Source organism: Tachysurus vachellii, chromosome 2, assembly GCF_030014155.1.
Source record: "Tachysurus vachellii isolate PV-2020 chromosome 2, HZAU_Pvac_v1, whole genome shotgun sequence".
NCBI lineage: Eukaryota > Metazoa > Chordata > Actinopteri > Siluriformes > Bagridae > Tachysurus > Tachysurus vachellii.
Window position 1 is genome coordinate 22,780,817 of NC_083461.1, and position 13,146 is coordinate 22,793,962.

Consider the following 13,146-nt stretch of genomic DNA (forward strand, 5'->3'; position numbering starts at 1 on the left):
TTTTGTAATTAATTTTTATTTATTTTATTGATTGGATGAGCCATAATTTGCCTAAAGATTATTTTGTATTGTTGTCTGTCTGATTGTTGTCGTGTTAAAAAATAAATCAGACGTTACTCAACAGTTACTCAGTACTTGAGTAGTTTTTTCACCAAGTACTTTTTTACTCTTATTCAAGTAATTATTAGGATGTCTACTTTTTACTTTTACTTGAGTCATATTATTCTGAAGTAACAGTACTTTTACTTGAGTACAATTTTTGGCTACTCTACCCACCTCTGCATATTAATACCCTTTCCTTTCTCAGGCCAATGCTGTCATGCATGCTTTAGTTTGCTGTGTGTTCCCCTTGCACATGATATTCAGATTAACAAGGTTAATATAACCTGCTTACCCGTCACCATTTGCTGAAAACATTCAAGCACTTAAACCATTCCTAGCACCTGAAACAGCCAACACAAGACAGCGTCATCCAGCGAGATTAAACAGCATAACAAAAACTCAGCGTCCCTGAACAGAGCGCTTTCTGTTACTAACGTTAATTGTTTCGAACAGTTGTAAACTGTTCTTTAAATGACCAATAACATTTAAAAATAATAATTTTCCAGGACAACAAGATTTTTTCCAGGACAATTTATGTTTTCTCTCATTTTCCATGTGTTTTCCAGGACTGGAACATTGGTCATTAATTTTCCAGGATTTCCAGGTTTTCCAGGACGCGTGGGAACCCTGGGTAGCCTAGTGGTTAAGGTGTCAGATTACTGATCGGAAGGTCATGAGTTCAGATCCCAGGGCCACCAAGCTGCCACTGCTGGGCCCCTGAGCAAGGCCCTTAACCCTCAATGGCTCAGTTGTATAAAGTGAAATAAACTGTAAGTCACTCTCGATAAGGGTGTCTGCTAAATGCCAGAAATGTAAATGTATACATACATAACTATTAAAAAAATGTTGGTTTAAATATCCAGAACAGGTCACAGTTCTGCAGTGTTACAGTTAAAGTTGCCACCACACAAGGCTCCCAGTTTGATCCTGAGCTCAGTTGGCTCTCTGTGTGGAGTTTTATATGGTCGTTCCAGTTTGTCTGGGATTCCTCTGGGTCCTCTGTTTTCTTTAATCATTCAAAAATTATACTGAGAGGTCGATTGTTTACTCTGAATGTGTGTGTGTGTGTGTGACAAACTGATGACTCTGAATTGCCCTTATGTGTGTGTGTGTATGTATGTATGTATGTGTATATGTATGTATGTGTATGTATGTCAGACCGATGCCCCGTCTAGGATCTACACAGGAATGCTTACTACATACAGCTGTCCTAAATGTTAAAAGTAAGAACATATAACTTATTCTGTGATAAACTTGTTAGCTCTTAATAGACAAAGATCAAGTCTCGCGTGTGATGCTGTTGCTGTATCGCGTGATTTCGGTTCCTGTTGGTGGCGGCCGAGGCCCAGACCTGCTGTGGCCCATCCTGTTTAGCACTTATCTCTGACACTTGAATGAAAACTGGTGAAAGCGGTCTCTTCGAAAACTTGCGGAATCATGGCTTCAGCACTGGAGCAGTTCGTGAACAATGTGCGGCAACTATCTGCTCAAGGTATGAACACAGCTTATAAACATACCGAAACAAATAAGGTTAGCAAAGTACTTAGTTAGTCCGCGTTATTCTTTACACACCTGTATTCCGACAAAAACGCCTCTTGTGCGTCAACCTTCCGGGGCTCGTGCGCACACACTATGCCGTGATTGGACCACCGCCATCCCTTGACGACTTATTGTCCAATACGGATAGCGGAGGCGGGACCTGCTGGTGCGTTAAATACGGGTGTAGAAAACACACAGCTAGCTTGTTTTGGTAACACTCTAGATGGGATAAGCTGAAGGTATTAGTTGTCAGAACTTTAGCTAAGCATGTTTGTTCACTGTAAATAAAATGCAACCATTACTATGTAAAAATTACAGTTAAGATCAGAGAAGGTCACCGAACATCACTAGTTTAATAAATAGCGCTAAGTGACACAGCGAGCTAGTATCATTAGCCACAGCGTAGCTAACTAGCGAACGTAGCTACATCATCATGTTCCCGATTGATACACAACACGTGGTGTGAGTTTGGTGTGAAATCTACATTATTTTCTATAACCGAGTGAAGCTGTGCAGACCGAAGCTGCCCTCACTGACTCTGGGGCTGAAAAACACCTTCAGTTCACTTCAGTTTACTGACAAACTACAACCTGCGTTCACACTCAGAATAAAACGGTATAAAACACCACGCTGATAAATAGCAGTGTTGTGGTTATGAGTGTGGCTCAGAGCCGTTGATCACAAATAACATCAACATGTTTAATAACCCTCGTGTAGAATGGGTCAAGAGATGCAGCTCATCTGTAGTGTACCTTCTCACTCTTTAGCATAGGGTTTTATCACCATCAACACTCGCACGCATGATAAATCAACACGCACGTGAGCGTGTAAAATCGTCATTTCACTGACACTTTGTGTCTGGAACATATTTCCTTTACACACTGTGTTTACTAAAAGTTAGTTCATCTTACCGGGAAAACAATAGAGAAAAGAATCAATTCTTTCCTTTAGTCAGAACTCGACATGTGCCGTATGATACCATGGAGTTCCATTTGAGACCTAAGATGTTTGTGGATTTTCTTTATCTCAGGTTAAACGTTTTTCCTCGTCGTTCTTTTTCTTTATTTATATCAGTAACTCTCTCATCACTGCCTCACACCGAAACACTTTATTCATGATTAGTTATCACTTTACAACTGTATATTTGGCTTTGTTTTTTAAATAGAGACGTAACGTTTTCCTGCTTGTCTGTATGTTCTCTGTTTCAGGCCAGATGACTCCGCTATGTGAGCTGATCAATAAAAGCGGAGAGCTGCTTGCAAAGAACCTCTCCCACCTGGACACTGTGTTAGGAGCTCTGGACATCCAGGAGCACTCGCTCGGCGTGTTAGCTGTGCTGTGAGTCTGCACCGTCACCCTCAGATATGCATTTCAGATTCCTTGTTAGACAGAAAAGCAATGGTGTCGCGAAGAAAAATGAAGTGCAAAGAAATGGTATTTCTTTTGAGACAAGAGAACTACATGCACTTTTTACATCACACTTGTATCTGATGACCTCTTCAGAGAGAAACAGTAAATGGGTATTTTTGTTAAGTAAAAAACAAAGTTTTATGATCAGAAGCGAATGCAATAGTTAGTTGCTTTGCGTTTCACATTCATCAGTGTGTTGTGACATGCTACACTGAAATGCAACCACAGCAGCCACAGTCAGAGGTATGACATCAGCAGTGCTAAACTTCAGGAGGTGTTATGGTTCATACTAAAGTACACCCATCAGTCTAAAAGGTTTTAATGTGACTAAAAATCCTCCCAGTTCACACCAGGACCGGTGCAGCTATGTTAAACTTCAGCGAGGAGTGAGTTTGACATTTATCAGTGAAGTCTATTTTAAAGAGAAGTTTCAGCAATAGTCCTCAAAAGATGGATTAAAGGTGGGGTCTCCGTTGTTTGAAAGCCAATGTTGACATTTGAAATCACCAAAACAAACACGCCCCTAACCCAAATGGGTTCCACCCCTGTATTGATAGCTCCGCCCAAACATACATACGTAACCCAGGCAACTAATGGGAAGAAATGCGTCTTTATCATAGCTGAAGGGAAGAATAATATGATTGCAGATAAACAAACAAGCTAAAATAAAATAAAAGAAAAGAAATAAAAGTAAGCTAATAAAAGGAAGGCTTTGCTTTTTGTTGTGGAAAAAAGAAAATCACATTCCTAGGAGGAAATCATCTCCATACAGACACAGGCTTTTTAAAGGAAATAATTCTGACCAAATGTCAGAATGTCTTCTGGCATTCTGTGATGATTTTAACTTCAACATGGCATCTACTACTTCTGACTTGGTAGCAGACTTTTGCCTGTTCTTCTAGCTTACTGTGTCATACAGGGCAGAAACTACAGAGCATCCGTGTTCGACGTGCTGTACGATATGAAAAAGTAAAGCAGCAAATTTCAGGCAAACATTACACAACCATCCAACTGCCTGTTGAATGTTCTGTTCCAGATTTAGTCTCCTTTACTGTTATAATATAATTCACTCTTCTAGGATGGTTTTCCACTATGGAGTATGGCTGTGCTGATTTGTGTTCATTCACCTACAATTGTGCTCGCACACCTACAGTGTGTTCAAAACCTGATTGTTGGGGGGGGACACCATAAACCCTCTAACTATCAAAAAGAAACTAACTAGAGTACAAAATAAAACAAAACAAAATTTACAATAATAAACCAACTCCCTAACTAGCTTAAACAAGAGAAAACAAAATATGAAAGAAAATGGCATCCACCTCTCTACAAATCCCTTCCCAAACAATTAACAATATAAACTTAATAGTGAAAGAAATAACAAAAGTATATACAAAAGATTTAACTTACAAAGAAAATTGTTTTTCTTATAGTATGAAATTCAATCAACCAAATATAACTCAAAGCTTTTAGGGTTGAGGAAAAGAAGCCTCACAACACAGCCTACACACACTGCTCTGTGCAATGGTGCGGCTTAAATCTCTACAGCTTCCTCTCCTCCTCCAAGCACATCAGCTGACCAATCATTGGAATCAGATGGTAACTATTACTTCCTGCTTGTGGGAAGTAGAGAGAGAGGAAAAACAGGAAAGGGAGAAAGGGGAAAAACACAAAAAACATACGTCCACAAAAACCACATATAGGTGTGATGGTCAGGCGTTCAAAAGCCTTTGGCCATATTGTGTGTGTGTGTGTGTGTGTGTGTGTGTGTAGTTGCTAGATCTTTAGAGTATATTAATTCTTGTTTTGGTGTTGGTTATTTCCTCTGTGCTGTGGCTTGCTGGATGATGCATGTTATCTTTTTTCGTTTTAGATTTGTGAAGTTCTCCATGCCCAACATCCCTGACTTTGAGACCCTGTTCTCTCAAGTCCAGCTCTTCATCAGTACTTGCAACGGAGAACACATTCGATATGCAACAGACACTTGTGAGTTCACGGTCTCCTGCAGTCTGCACGCTTTCTGTCAGATAATCTGCGAGATTGCTTTTTTGTTTGATACCTTCACATTGCTGTCCAGAAATATACTCTGCTGCAATGCGTATTCATGTCACCGAGTATTCCTGTCCTAAAAAGTGCTCCACACAATGCACTTTACAAGTCATTCATTCCCTTTTTCTTTTTGTTTATTTCTCAGTTGCTGGTCTTTGCCATCAGTTGACTAATGCCCTAGTGGAACGGAAACAGGTAAAGATTTTTAACACCCCATGTCACTAACAGACATAATTATAAACTGATAAAAACATGTTGTATTTTTTTTATTAAATAAAAAGTAATTGTTGGAAATTTGCTGTGGCTTACAACCAGTAAAACGCGTATCGAGTTGAAATCCCCAAGGCTGGTTGTATTTTCTGTAACACACAGATGTATTCTCTTTGCTTTCACAGCCGTTACGTGGGATAAGCATCCTCAAACAAGCAATAGATAAAATGCAGATGAACACAAACCAGCTTACCTCAGTGCATGCAGATCTGTGTCAGGTGCGTACAAAGCCAGATGAAGTGTAATAAGTGTGACCGATTCAGACAGGAATTGACCGTGCTGAATGTTCTTCCCAGCTTTGCCTGCTAGCAAAATGCTTCAAGCCTGCAGTTCCTTTCCTGGAGCTGGACATGATGGACATCTGCAAAGAGAACGGGGCGTACGACGCAAAGCACTTCTTGTGTTATTACTATTACGGTGGCATGATCTACACAGGCTTGAAGAACTTTGAGCGAGCGCTGTATTTCTTTGAGCAGGTAACCGAGCAAGAGTTTTCTAATTTTTTTTCAAAGAATGTAACTCGGTGTATATTCTGGATGTCTGTCTCTACACTGTACGTGTCTGGAAAAGATGGACAGCTCTATAGTCCCATACTATGTTTGTTTTTCCTCGATGTTCATTCAAAACATCAGTTGATTTCAAATGTCTTTCTCTGGCTTTAGGTAGTTAGTATCATTACGATGAGATTTCATATCATCTTATACAGTACGTTAATGTGTCCGAATGTAAAGACAGGCCTCCTCTTCTTCTTTTTCCTTTAGGCTATAACCACTCCAGCTATGGCAGTCAGTCACATCATGCTTGAGGCTTATAAGAAGTATATTCTCGTCTCTCTCATCCTCCATGGCAAAGTACAGCAGCTTCCCAAATACACATCACAGATTGTGGGCAGGTTCATAAAGGTGAGGCTGTAAACCGAAGCATGGACGTATCGTATTGTTAGCGATGCTTTGATTAGCCCGATTTGGATGGGCTTAAGACATCATTGACATCATTTCCATGTCTGAGATTTCTTTATGCGTTACGGGTGAAATATAACTTTTATATTTGGGGATGTTTGAGTTATGATCCATCTAGCTGAACAAACCTTTACCTGAAACAATCGTTCACTTTCATACATCGGTCCTATTTTTCACTCTTTTAGCAATTTTGTGTGTAAATGTTTGTGTGAACCAAACTAAACTTTTCTGCCTGATTTACATCTCGGTTTTTGAAATGCTGATTTTTCTTTCACACTTTTAAAAGTTCAAAAAACGTTTTCCCGACACAACCATTTTGCTAGTTTTTATAATTAAAAAATACTGAAAATGATTAGAAAAGAAGAAACGACGATTTAGCTGCTTTGAATCGTCCTTTGTGATCTTTGCTCTGTTTTAGTTAGGGCTGGGCGATATGGCTGAAAACTGTATCACGATATCAGTGTTTTTATATTGGTCGATATCGATAATTATTGATATTTTTATGACCCATTTAAAATGAGGACCAGGAGGAAAATATATTACATTTAAACATTTTTATTTTAAACTTAACCTTCCTCTGATCATAATCCCCTCAGTTATTAAGACAGAAATGTCAACAACCAGGAAAACTCAAACAATGTAAACATAAGTCTAAAGTCACAATGAACACTTAACAATTATCTCTTAACATTTAAGGTGCAAAATGAAAGAAAATGTAAGAAATGCTTAATAAAGTGTAATAAAATAGTGCAAAGTGTTAAATATAAACATAGAGAAACCTGAGAATTCAGTACATGTTTAGTGCTATTGCATAATTTACAGACGACATTGGTCTGACTACGGTCAGACTTATAATATCAAAAAAACTGCCGTACTGGTGAGCGGACTTTTATTTACAATTTCCTTGCTCGCTGCGGCTCATTTTCTGCTCATCAGTCGCCAGTTACTGAAGAGGAATCCAGCACGAGACAACGATATGGTGCAACAAAACTTGATACTGTTACATGATTGGCTGGTAGCGCGTCACTCCTTACGTTGCTAGGCTACCAGAGAGCGAGTGCCTTTGTTAATGGAACCAAACTTGCTTCGCAACCTCTGTTTTCTTCCGACGAAGAATAAAAAATATTAAACGTTTTATCTGACACATTTTTTATTGATCTGGATCACGTGTCTATCGCGATACATATCGTTGTCGTTTTATCGCCCAGTCCTAGTTTTAGTTTTATTAACCAAACCCACCTTTTTCTTCACTTTTTTCCCCCTAGGAAACGTTTAACCGTCCCTAATTTGTACTGTGATTTTTGTTTTCGTAGCCCCTCAGTAATGTTTACCACGAGTTGGCGCAAGTGTACTCCACCAATAACCCTTCTGAGCTGCGCAGCCTCGTTAACAAGCACAGTGAAACCTTCACACGTGACAATAACATGGGTCTGGTCAAGCAGTGCCTCTCCTCACTGTACAAGAAGAACATCCAAAGGCTAACCAAGGTCACTTATATCACTATCACACTGTCAATGGGGAAAAAAATGAATGAAAATGTTTTACCTACTTTTTTGCCAACATAAAAATACTTGAACTTTAGCAGTGTTTCAAATAGACATAATGATCAGTATTGGTTCCAATTGGTTTGATTTGGGCACACTGCCTTTCCCTGTGGCGCAGACGTTCCTGACATTGTCTTTACAAGACATGGCAAGCCGAGTTCAGCTCTCGGGGCCTCAGGAGGCAGAGAAATACGTCCTGCACATGGTGAGTCAGCAACACCACCTCAATGAGATACTAAACACTTGCTTTTATGTGTATACCTTTAACTGGGTGCTTAAAGATTTTGGATGTGGACATTGAGTTTATGAAGAAACGTGTGTCCCTGGAGCATTCTAGAGTATTGACCCAGCAAAGTATTTCACCAGATCAGCCTGAGCACCGTACTGCACTATACTATAGTGTGGAGCATTGTGTGAACCACTCCAACTTTTCTGATCATCAAGCAATTTCTTGAGAGACTCTCTTCTTGCCCCTTTTCCACCGAGGCAGTTTGAGTGCTGGTTCAGAGCCAGAGTCTAATTTAGAACCAGTTCTTTCTTTTCCGACAGCCAAAGCACTGAACCAGGAAAAGTGGTTCTTAAGTAGCACCAAAACATTGACGTGATGTGAAGTGACATACAGCTAAGTATGGTGACCCATACTCAGAATTTGTTCTCTGCATTTAACCCATCCAAAGTGCACACACACAGCAGTGAACACACACCCTGTTGAGGGGGTTCGGTGCATTGCTCAAGGGCACCTCAGTGGTGGTATTGCCGGCCCGAGACTCGAACCCACAACCTTAGGGTTAGGAGTCAAAACTCTCTAACCATTCGGCCACGACTTCCCCAACCTAGACTTAAGAACCGCTTGTGTCGGGCTGTGAGCGGGGCTGTGGGCAGGGCTACTGTTAGTGCATTTGATAATTTATCTTAAGTATATTAATGTTTAATACACTTATATACACACAGCAGTGAACACACACCACAATATGATCAATTATCAGCACACATGATAGTAGGTAGCTACATGCTAAGGCTACCTTTTTTCTGTGTTAATGATAAAATAAGGTTATGTACTTTCTCGATTACAACCTCCGTTTATACAAATTACATGGAGCTGCACGTACATGTTGCATTCGCGTTTGGGTGCCAATGTAGGTTCACAAAGCCATTAACAGTAAAATCTGCCATTGTTGATGTTGTGTTTGCCGCTGCTGCGCTAACGTTGCTGGGAAATGTGACACGTATACAGTGATGTCAGACTCGATGGAAAGGCAAACCGGTTCTTAGAAGGTTCGCCAGTGGAACCAACTTTTGAACCAGCACTGTCTCTGAACCAGCACACAGGTTCTTTTTGGTGGAAAAGGGGCATCTGTTTCATTAAGTTCAAGAATAACAGGTGTGTTACATGTTTCAGAAAACAGGTGCGCTCTAGAACAGATGTTAAGCATTTTGGACAAAGAATAGCTAAGTTCATTAACATACAGCTTACCTGTGCAGCTTTGTGTGACACACACATCATTCATTCATCCGTCCGTCCGTCCTTCAGCTGCTTTATCCTGCTGAGTGGATTAAAAGGTGAATTTGTTTTGTTAGAAAATATTGCGACAAGTACAGTCAACAACTGACTGTAGGAAATGGTGGGATTGATCAGAATATTTGTCGACCGTATATAGAATTAAAGAAGGGGTGAATGGGCAAAAGATATCATATTATAAGTATTTGTTGGTGGTGCTGTAAACTTAGATGTTACTGAATATGAGTGCGTGTCAGATCAGATCAATTCAGTTCTGGTTGATAAGGTGAAATCTTACAGCTTGGGGAAAGAAAAAACTGTTACACAGTCTGGTCTGAGGGCCGAATGCTATGGTACCTTTTCCCAGATTTCAAGAGGGGGACATGTGTGTCTGAAGGGTGTGTGGGGTCATCTACACTTTGTGGATACAGTGGTATAAATGTCTGTTATAGAGGGATAAGAGACCCCGATGATCATCTTAGCTGTCCTCACTATCTGCTGCATGGTCTTGCAATAAGAGACGAAGCAATTCCCAATCCAATTGATGATGCAGCTTGTCAGGATGCAGTCAGTGGTCCCTCTGTAAAACATGGTCAAACTCAGAGGTCCATTTTAATGTCTAGAGTAGGATTGAAGAGCCGGCTGTCTATGGTTTGTTTTTAGGTTAACAGAGACACCTGCCCTCTTGCCATGCTTCTGCTTCCTGGCACACCGATTCCAACATCCCCTCCCCTGCCACTGGCCTCAGGCGACACCGAGGACCTCAGTGAGAGTCCCTACCCATATCGCGTATTTCAGAACAGCCCTCAAATGTCATAAATGCCCCTGCCAATCCTTAATATAAATGTTTGTCAATTAAACATGTAGCAGCACACTGTAAGTGCTGTGCAAGCATGGCATTCTCCCCAGATGATGTTGAACACCCTTCCATTTGGTTTGTGTACAGATGCAGCCATTGGGTGTAATGGCTGTTTTTTTCCCTTTTAATATTGTATTTACGGGAATCTGCCAGTACTCCTTTTTTAATTGTAGTGTTGGATGTAGGGAGGTCACACCAACTGATTCAGCTTATCAATGTGCTGCATTGGGTATGAGTTACAATTTGACACCAAATTGACTTTTCTAAAGTCCACCCAATAGTGATCTGACCTGTCAGCACTAAGTCCATAGGATTTCTTCAGTCATTGACGTACTCTTTCGATGTCGAGCATAGCCTTCAGTTCTTCCCAAATCACCTTTTTTTTTGAAGAAGAAGAAAATGGTAGGGGTTTCATGAAAGGGTGAAGATAACTTGGAAATGCATCTCTACATGCTCAGATGGTAAGAAGAGGCACAACATATTAATATCCATTGTATTCCTCAACACAGTCTAATAACATACTAAAGGATGTCTTAGCTTGTGATGACATTTGGTTGGCAATTTTTAATTAAGCCCTAGTGTTGTAGAACTTCAAGATACAGCAATCGTTTTAAAATATGAAAGTTATTTTAGGCAGGAATACACTCGATAATCGGGAAGACGAAGGAGACTCGATGTTCCTGCAGTGTTTGAAATTACATTCCCGTTGTCGAAAAGTGGCTTATGGGGTGGTGTTTTAAACCTTTCCTCTGCTTTTCACAGATCGAAGATGGAGAGATTTATGCCAGCATCAACCAGAAAGATGGCATGGTCTGTTTCCACGACAACCCTGAAAAGTACAACAACCCTGCAATGCTCCACAAAATTGACCAAGAGGTTTGTAATAATACTGCAAGGCTGCATAGTCTACTGCTAGACTGGAGAGAAAAAAGGGCAGTGTCTCACACATAGAGGCTAATTATCACTTCATGCTGATTAGTCTTCGAAATGATGCTTTAATATGAGCATGAGGCTGTTTCCACTGGACACAGAGCAGAATTAAGACATTTCAGAATTAAGACATTTAAGACACATATATATCTCGTCGCTGTCGGGCGGAAACCTCGTATGTCCATATTTGGTCAATTTCATATTTTTTCACTCATCGATGCTGTTGGTCAGTCCCCATGTGGGTCTGTTATTTTTACAAGTTATTAACCAATCTAAAGTCTTGAAAATAGCTTGAGCGCAAATCTCATAACTCCATTGGACACTTCAACTGTCCACCTCTTCCTCACTCCGCGGGAGAGCTTCACGGCATATTTCTCCTCAAGAAGAGTCGCAATGAATCAACACGTCTTCTGAGGTAAATGTCTTCAAAACACTGGGCTCAAAGAAAAAAAAATCTTGACCCCCGCTAGTTCTGGTGCTCATCTGAGGACAGGAATTTAGCGCAAGACAATCCACTGCAACGCAGACTAAACCCTGTGCACTGCAGATAAGGTACGGCGTTTTTTTAATTTCCTGAAAAATAACGGTTTTGGAGATACGAGGATTCTGACTGACAGCAATGATAAATATATATTTTATATATATATCAAAGGGCACTGATTTGTTCAGATTAAATAAATATACTGTTTAATCTTTAAAAAACTGTAACTGATTACAAAATATTTTCAGTGTTATATAACTTTGACATATTTAACACTAATCGAATCTCTGTAATATTAGATTTCCGGCATATAAATTAGTATCATGAAGGACACTAGACTTTGAGTGGTAGAGACATCCCCATTGTTGTTTGGTGGTTTTTTTTATTCCTCTTTCTTGAATCTGTCAGGGTTTCTAATTGTCAATTGAGCCACACACCTTAATCAGTCTGCTTTTGGGTCATTTAGTTCTTACTTTCATACTCTTTATTTGCTCATCTCCTCCAGATGCTGAAGTGTATAGAATTAGATGAGAAACTAAAGGCCATGGATCAGGAGATCACCGTCAATCCACAATTTGTACAAAAGGTATGTAGATTACTGTACGATTTTTTCAACCCTTAAAGGAAATACTAGTTGTTTTTACTAGTATCATTATTTTCAAATTCTGCTTGATTAAAAGCCCTTTTATTTTCAGAGTATGGGGACGCAAGAAGACGACGTTGGCAGCAAGACATCGTCCTACTCCTGAGGCCACTGCAGCAAGCATTCCCTGTCTCATGCAATGCTGAAGAACCATCATCAGGAAGAATATCAACCTTTATGAATATGGACTATATCAGAGGAATCCTAAAATGTCTACAATTCAAATTAGTTTTTTTTTCTTTCTTTCACTGCGCTCACATACACACCAACCCTGTTTTGTCAGTGTTTTATTTATCAATGTTGAAGTGCAAAAAAACAGCTGCATTTATGACCGAACCAATAAAATGACTGGACTTGTTTGTTCGAGAACCTTGTCTATACACGTGTTGTCGTTTTAATTTATTTACCGTATCGATTATTTTGTCAGTGTAATAACTCTTTCCTATTGTGGCAGCCTAGTGGTACGTGGCAGCCTAGTGGTTAAGGTGTCGGGCTACCAATCGGGAAGGTTGTGAGTTCGATTCCTACGTCCACCAAGCTGCCACTGCTGGGCCCCTGAGCAAGGCCCTTAACCCTCAATTGCTCAGTTGTATAAAAATGAGCTAAAATGTAAGTCTCTCTGGATAAGGGCGTCTGCTAAATGCTGTAAATGTATTGTTTTTTTGTTTTTTTTTGCATCAGCTGTATCATAAGTCTGGGTGTAGAAAATCCGCACGTGTCTTTTGTTGTTTAGGCCTGACGAGTAAAGCATTCACTCCGTTGTGTGTGAATTTCACTTGTAGGTTAACAAACAGAATATTAACTAACTATTAATACATAGCAGGTTAATCAGCTCTCGCAATTCTTCCCACACTCGCTATGGATG

General features: G+C 40.0%; 1 protein-coding gene across 1 annotated transcript; it reads left to right on the plus strand.

Moving 5' to 3' along the window:
- Positions 1–1,406: 1,406 nt before the first annotated feature.
- cops3 (COP9 signalosome subunit 3) lies at positions 1,407–12,650 on the plus strand. Its single transcript, XM_060863850.1, has 12 exons — positions 1,407–1,594; positions 2,850–2,979; positions 4,922–5,034; positions 5,243–5,292; positions 5,493–5,585; positions 5,664–5,843; positions 6,129–6,269; positions 7,640–7,813; positions 7,989–8,075; positions 10,990–11,103; positions 12,144–12,224; positions 12,334–12,650. Exons 1-12 carry the CDS (start codon positions 1,540–1,542, stop codon positions 12,385–12,387), a joined length of 1,272 nt encoding a protein of 423 aa, XP_060719833.1. The 5' UTR covers positions 1,407–1,539; the 3' UTR covers positions 12,388–12,650.
- Positions 12,651–13,146: the final 496 nt, after the last annotated feature.

What these genes read in the sequence shown, in the direction of transcription:
- cops3 (XM_060863850.1), top strand. Translation starts at nt 1,540, where the DNA reads ATGGCTTCAGCACTGGAGCAGTTCGTGAACAATGTGCGGCAACTATCT. An exon ending in TCGATATGCAACAGACACTT is followed by an intron (nt 5,035 to 5,242) that starts GTGAGTTCACGG and finishes TTTATTTCTCAG; the next exon opens with TTGCTGGTCTTTGCCATCAG. An exon ending in AGAAATACGTCCTGCACATG is followed by an intron (nt 8,076 to 10,989) that starts GTGAGTCAGCAA and finishes TGCTTTTCACAG; the next exon opens with ATCGAAGATGGAGAGATTTA.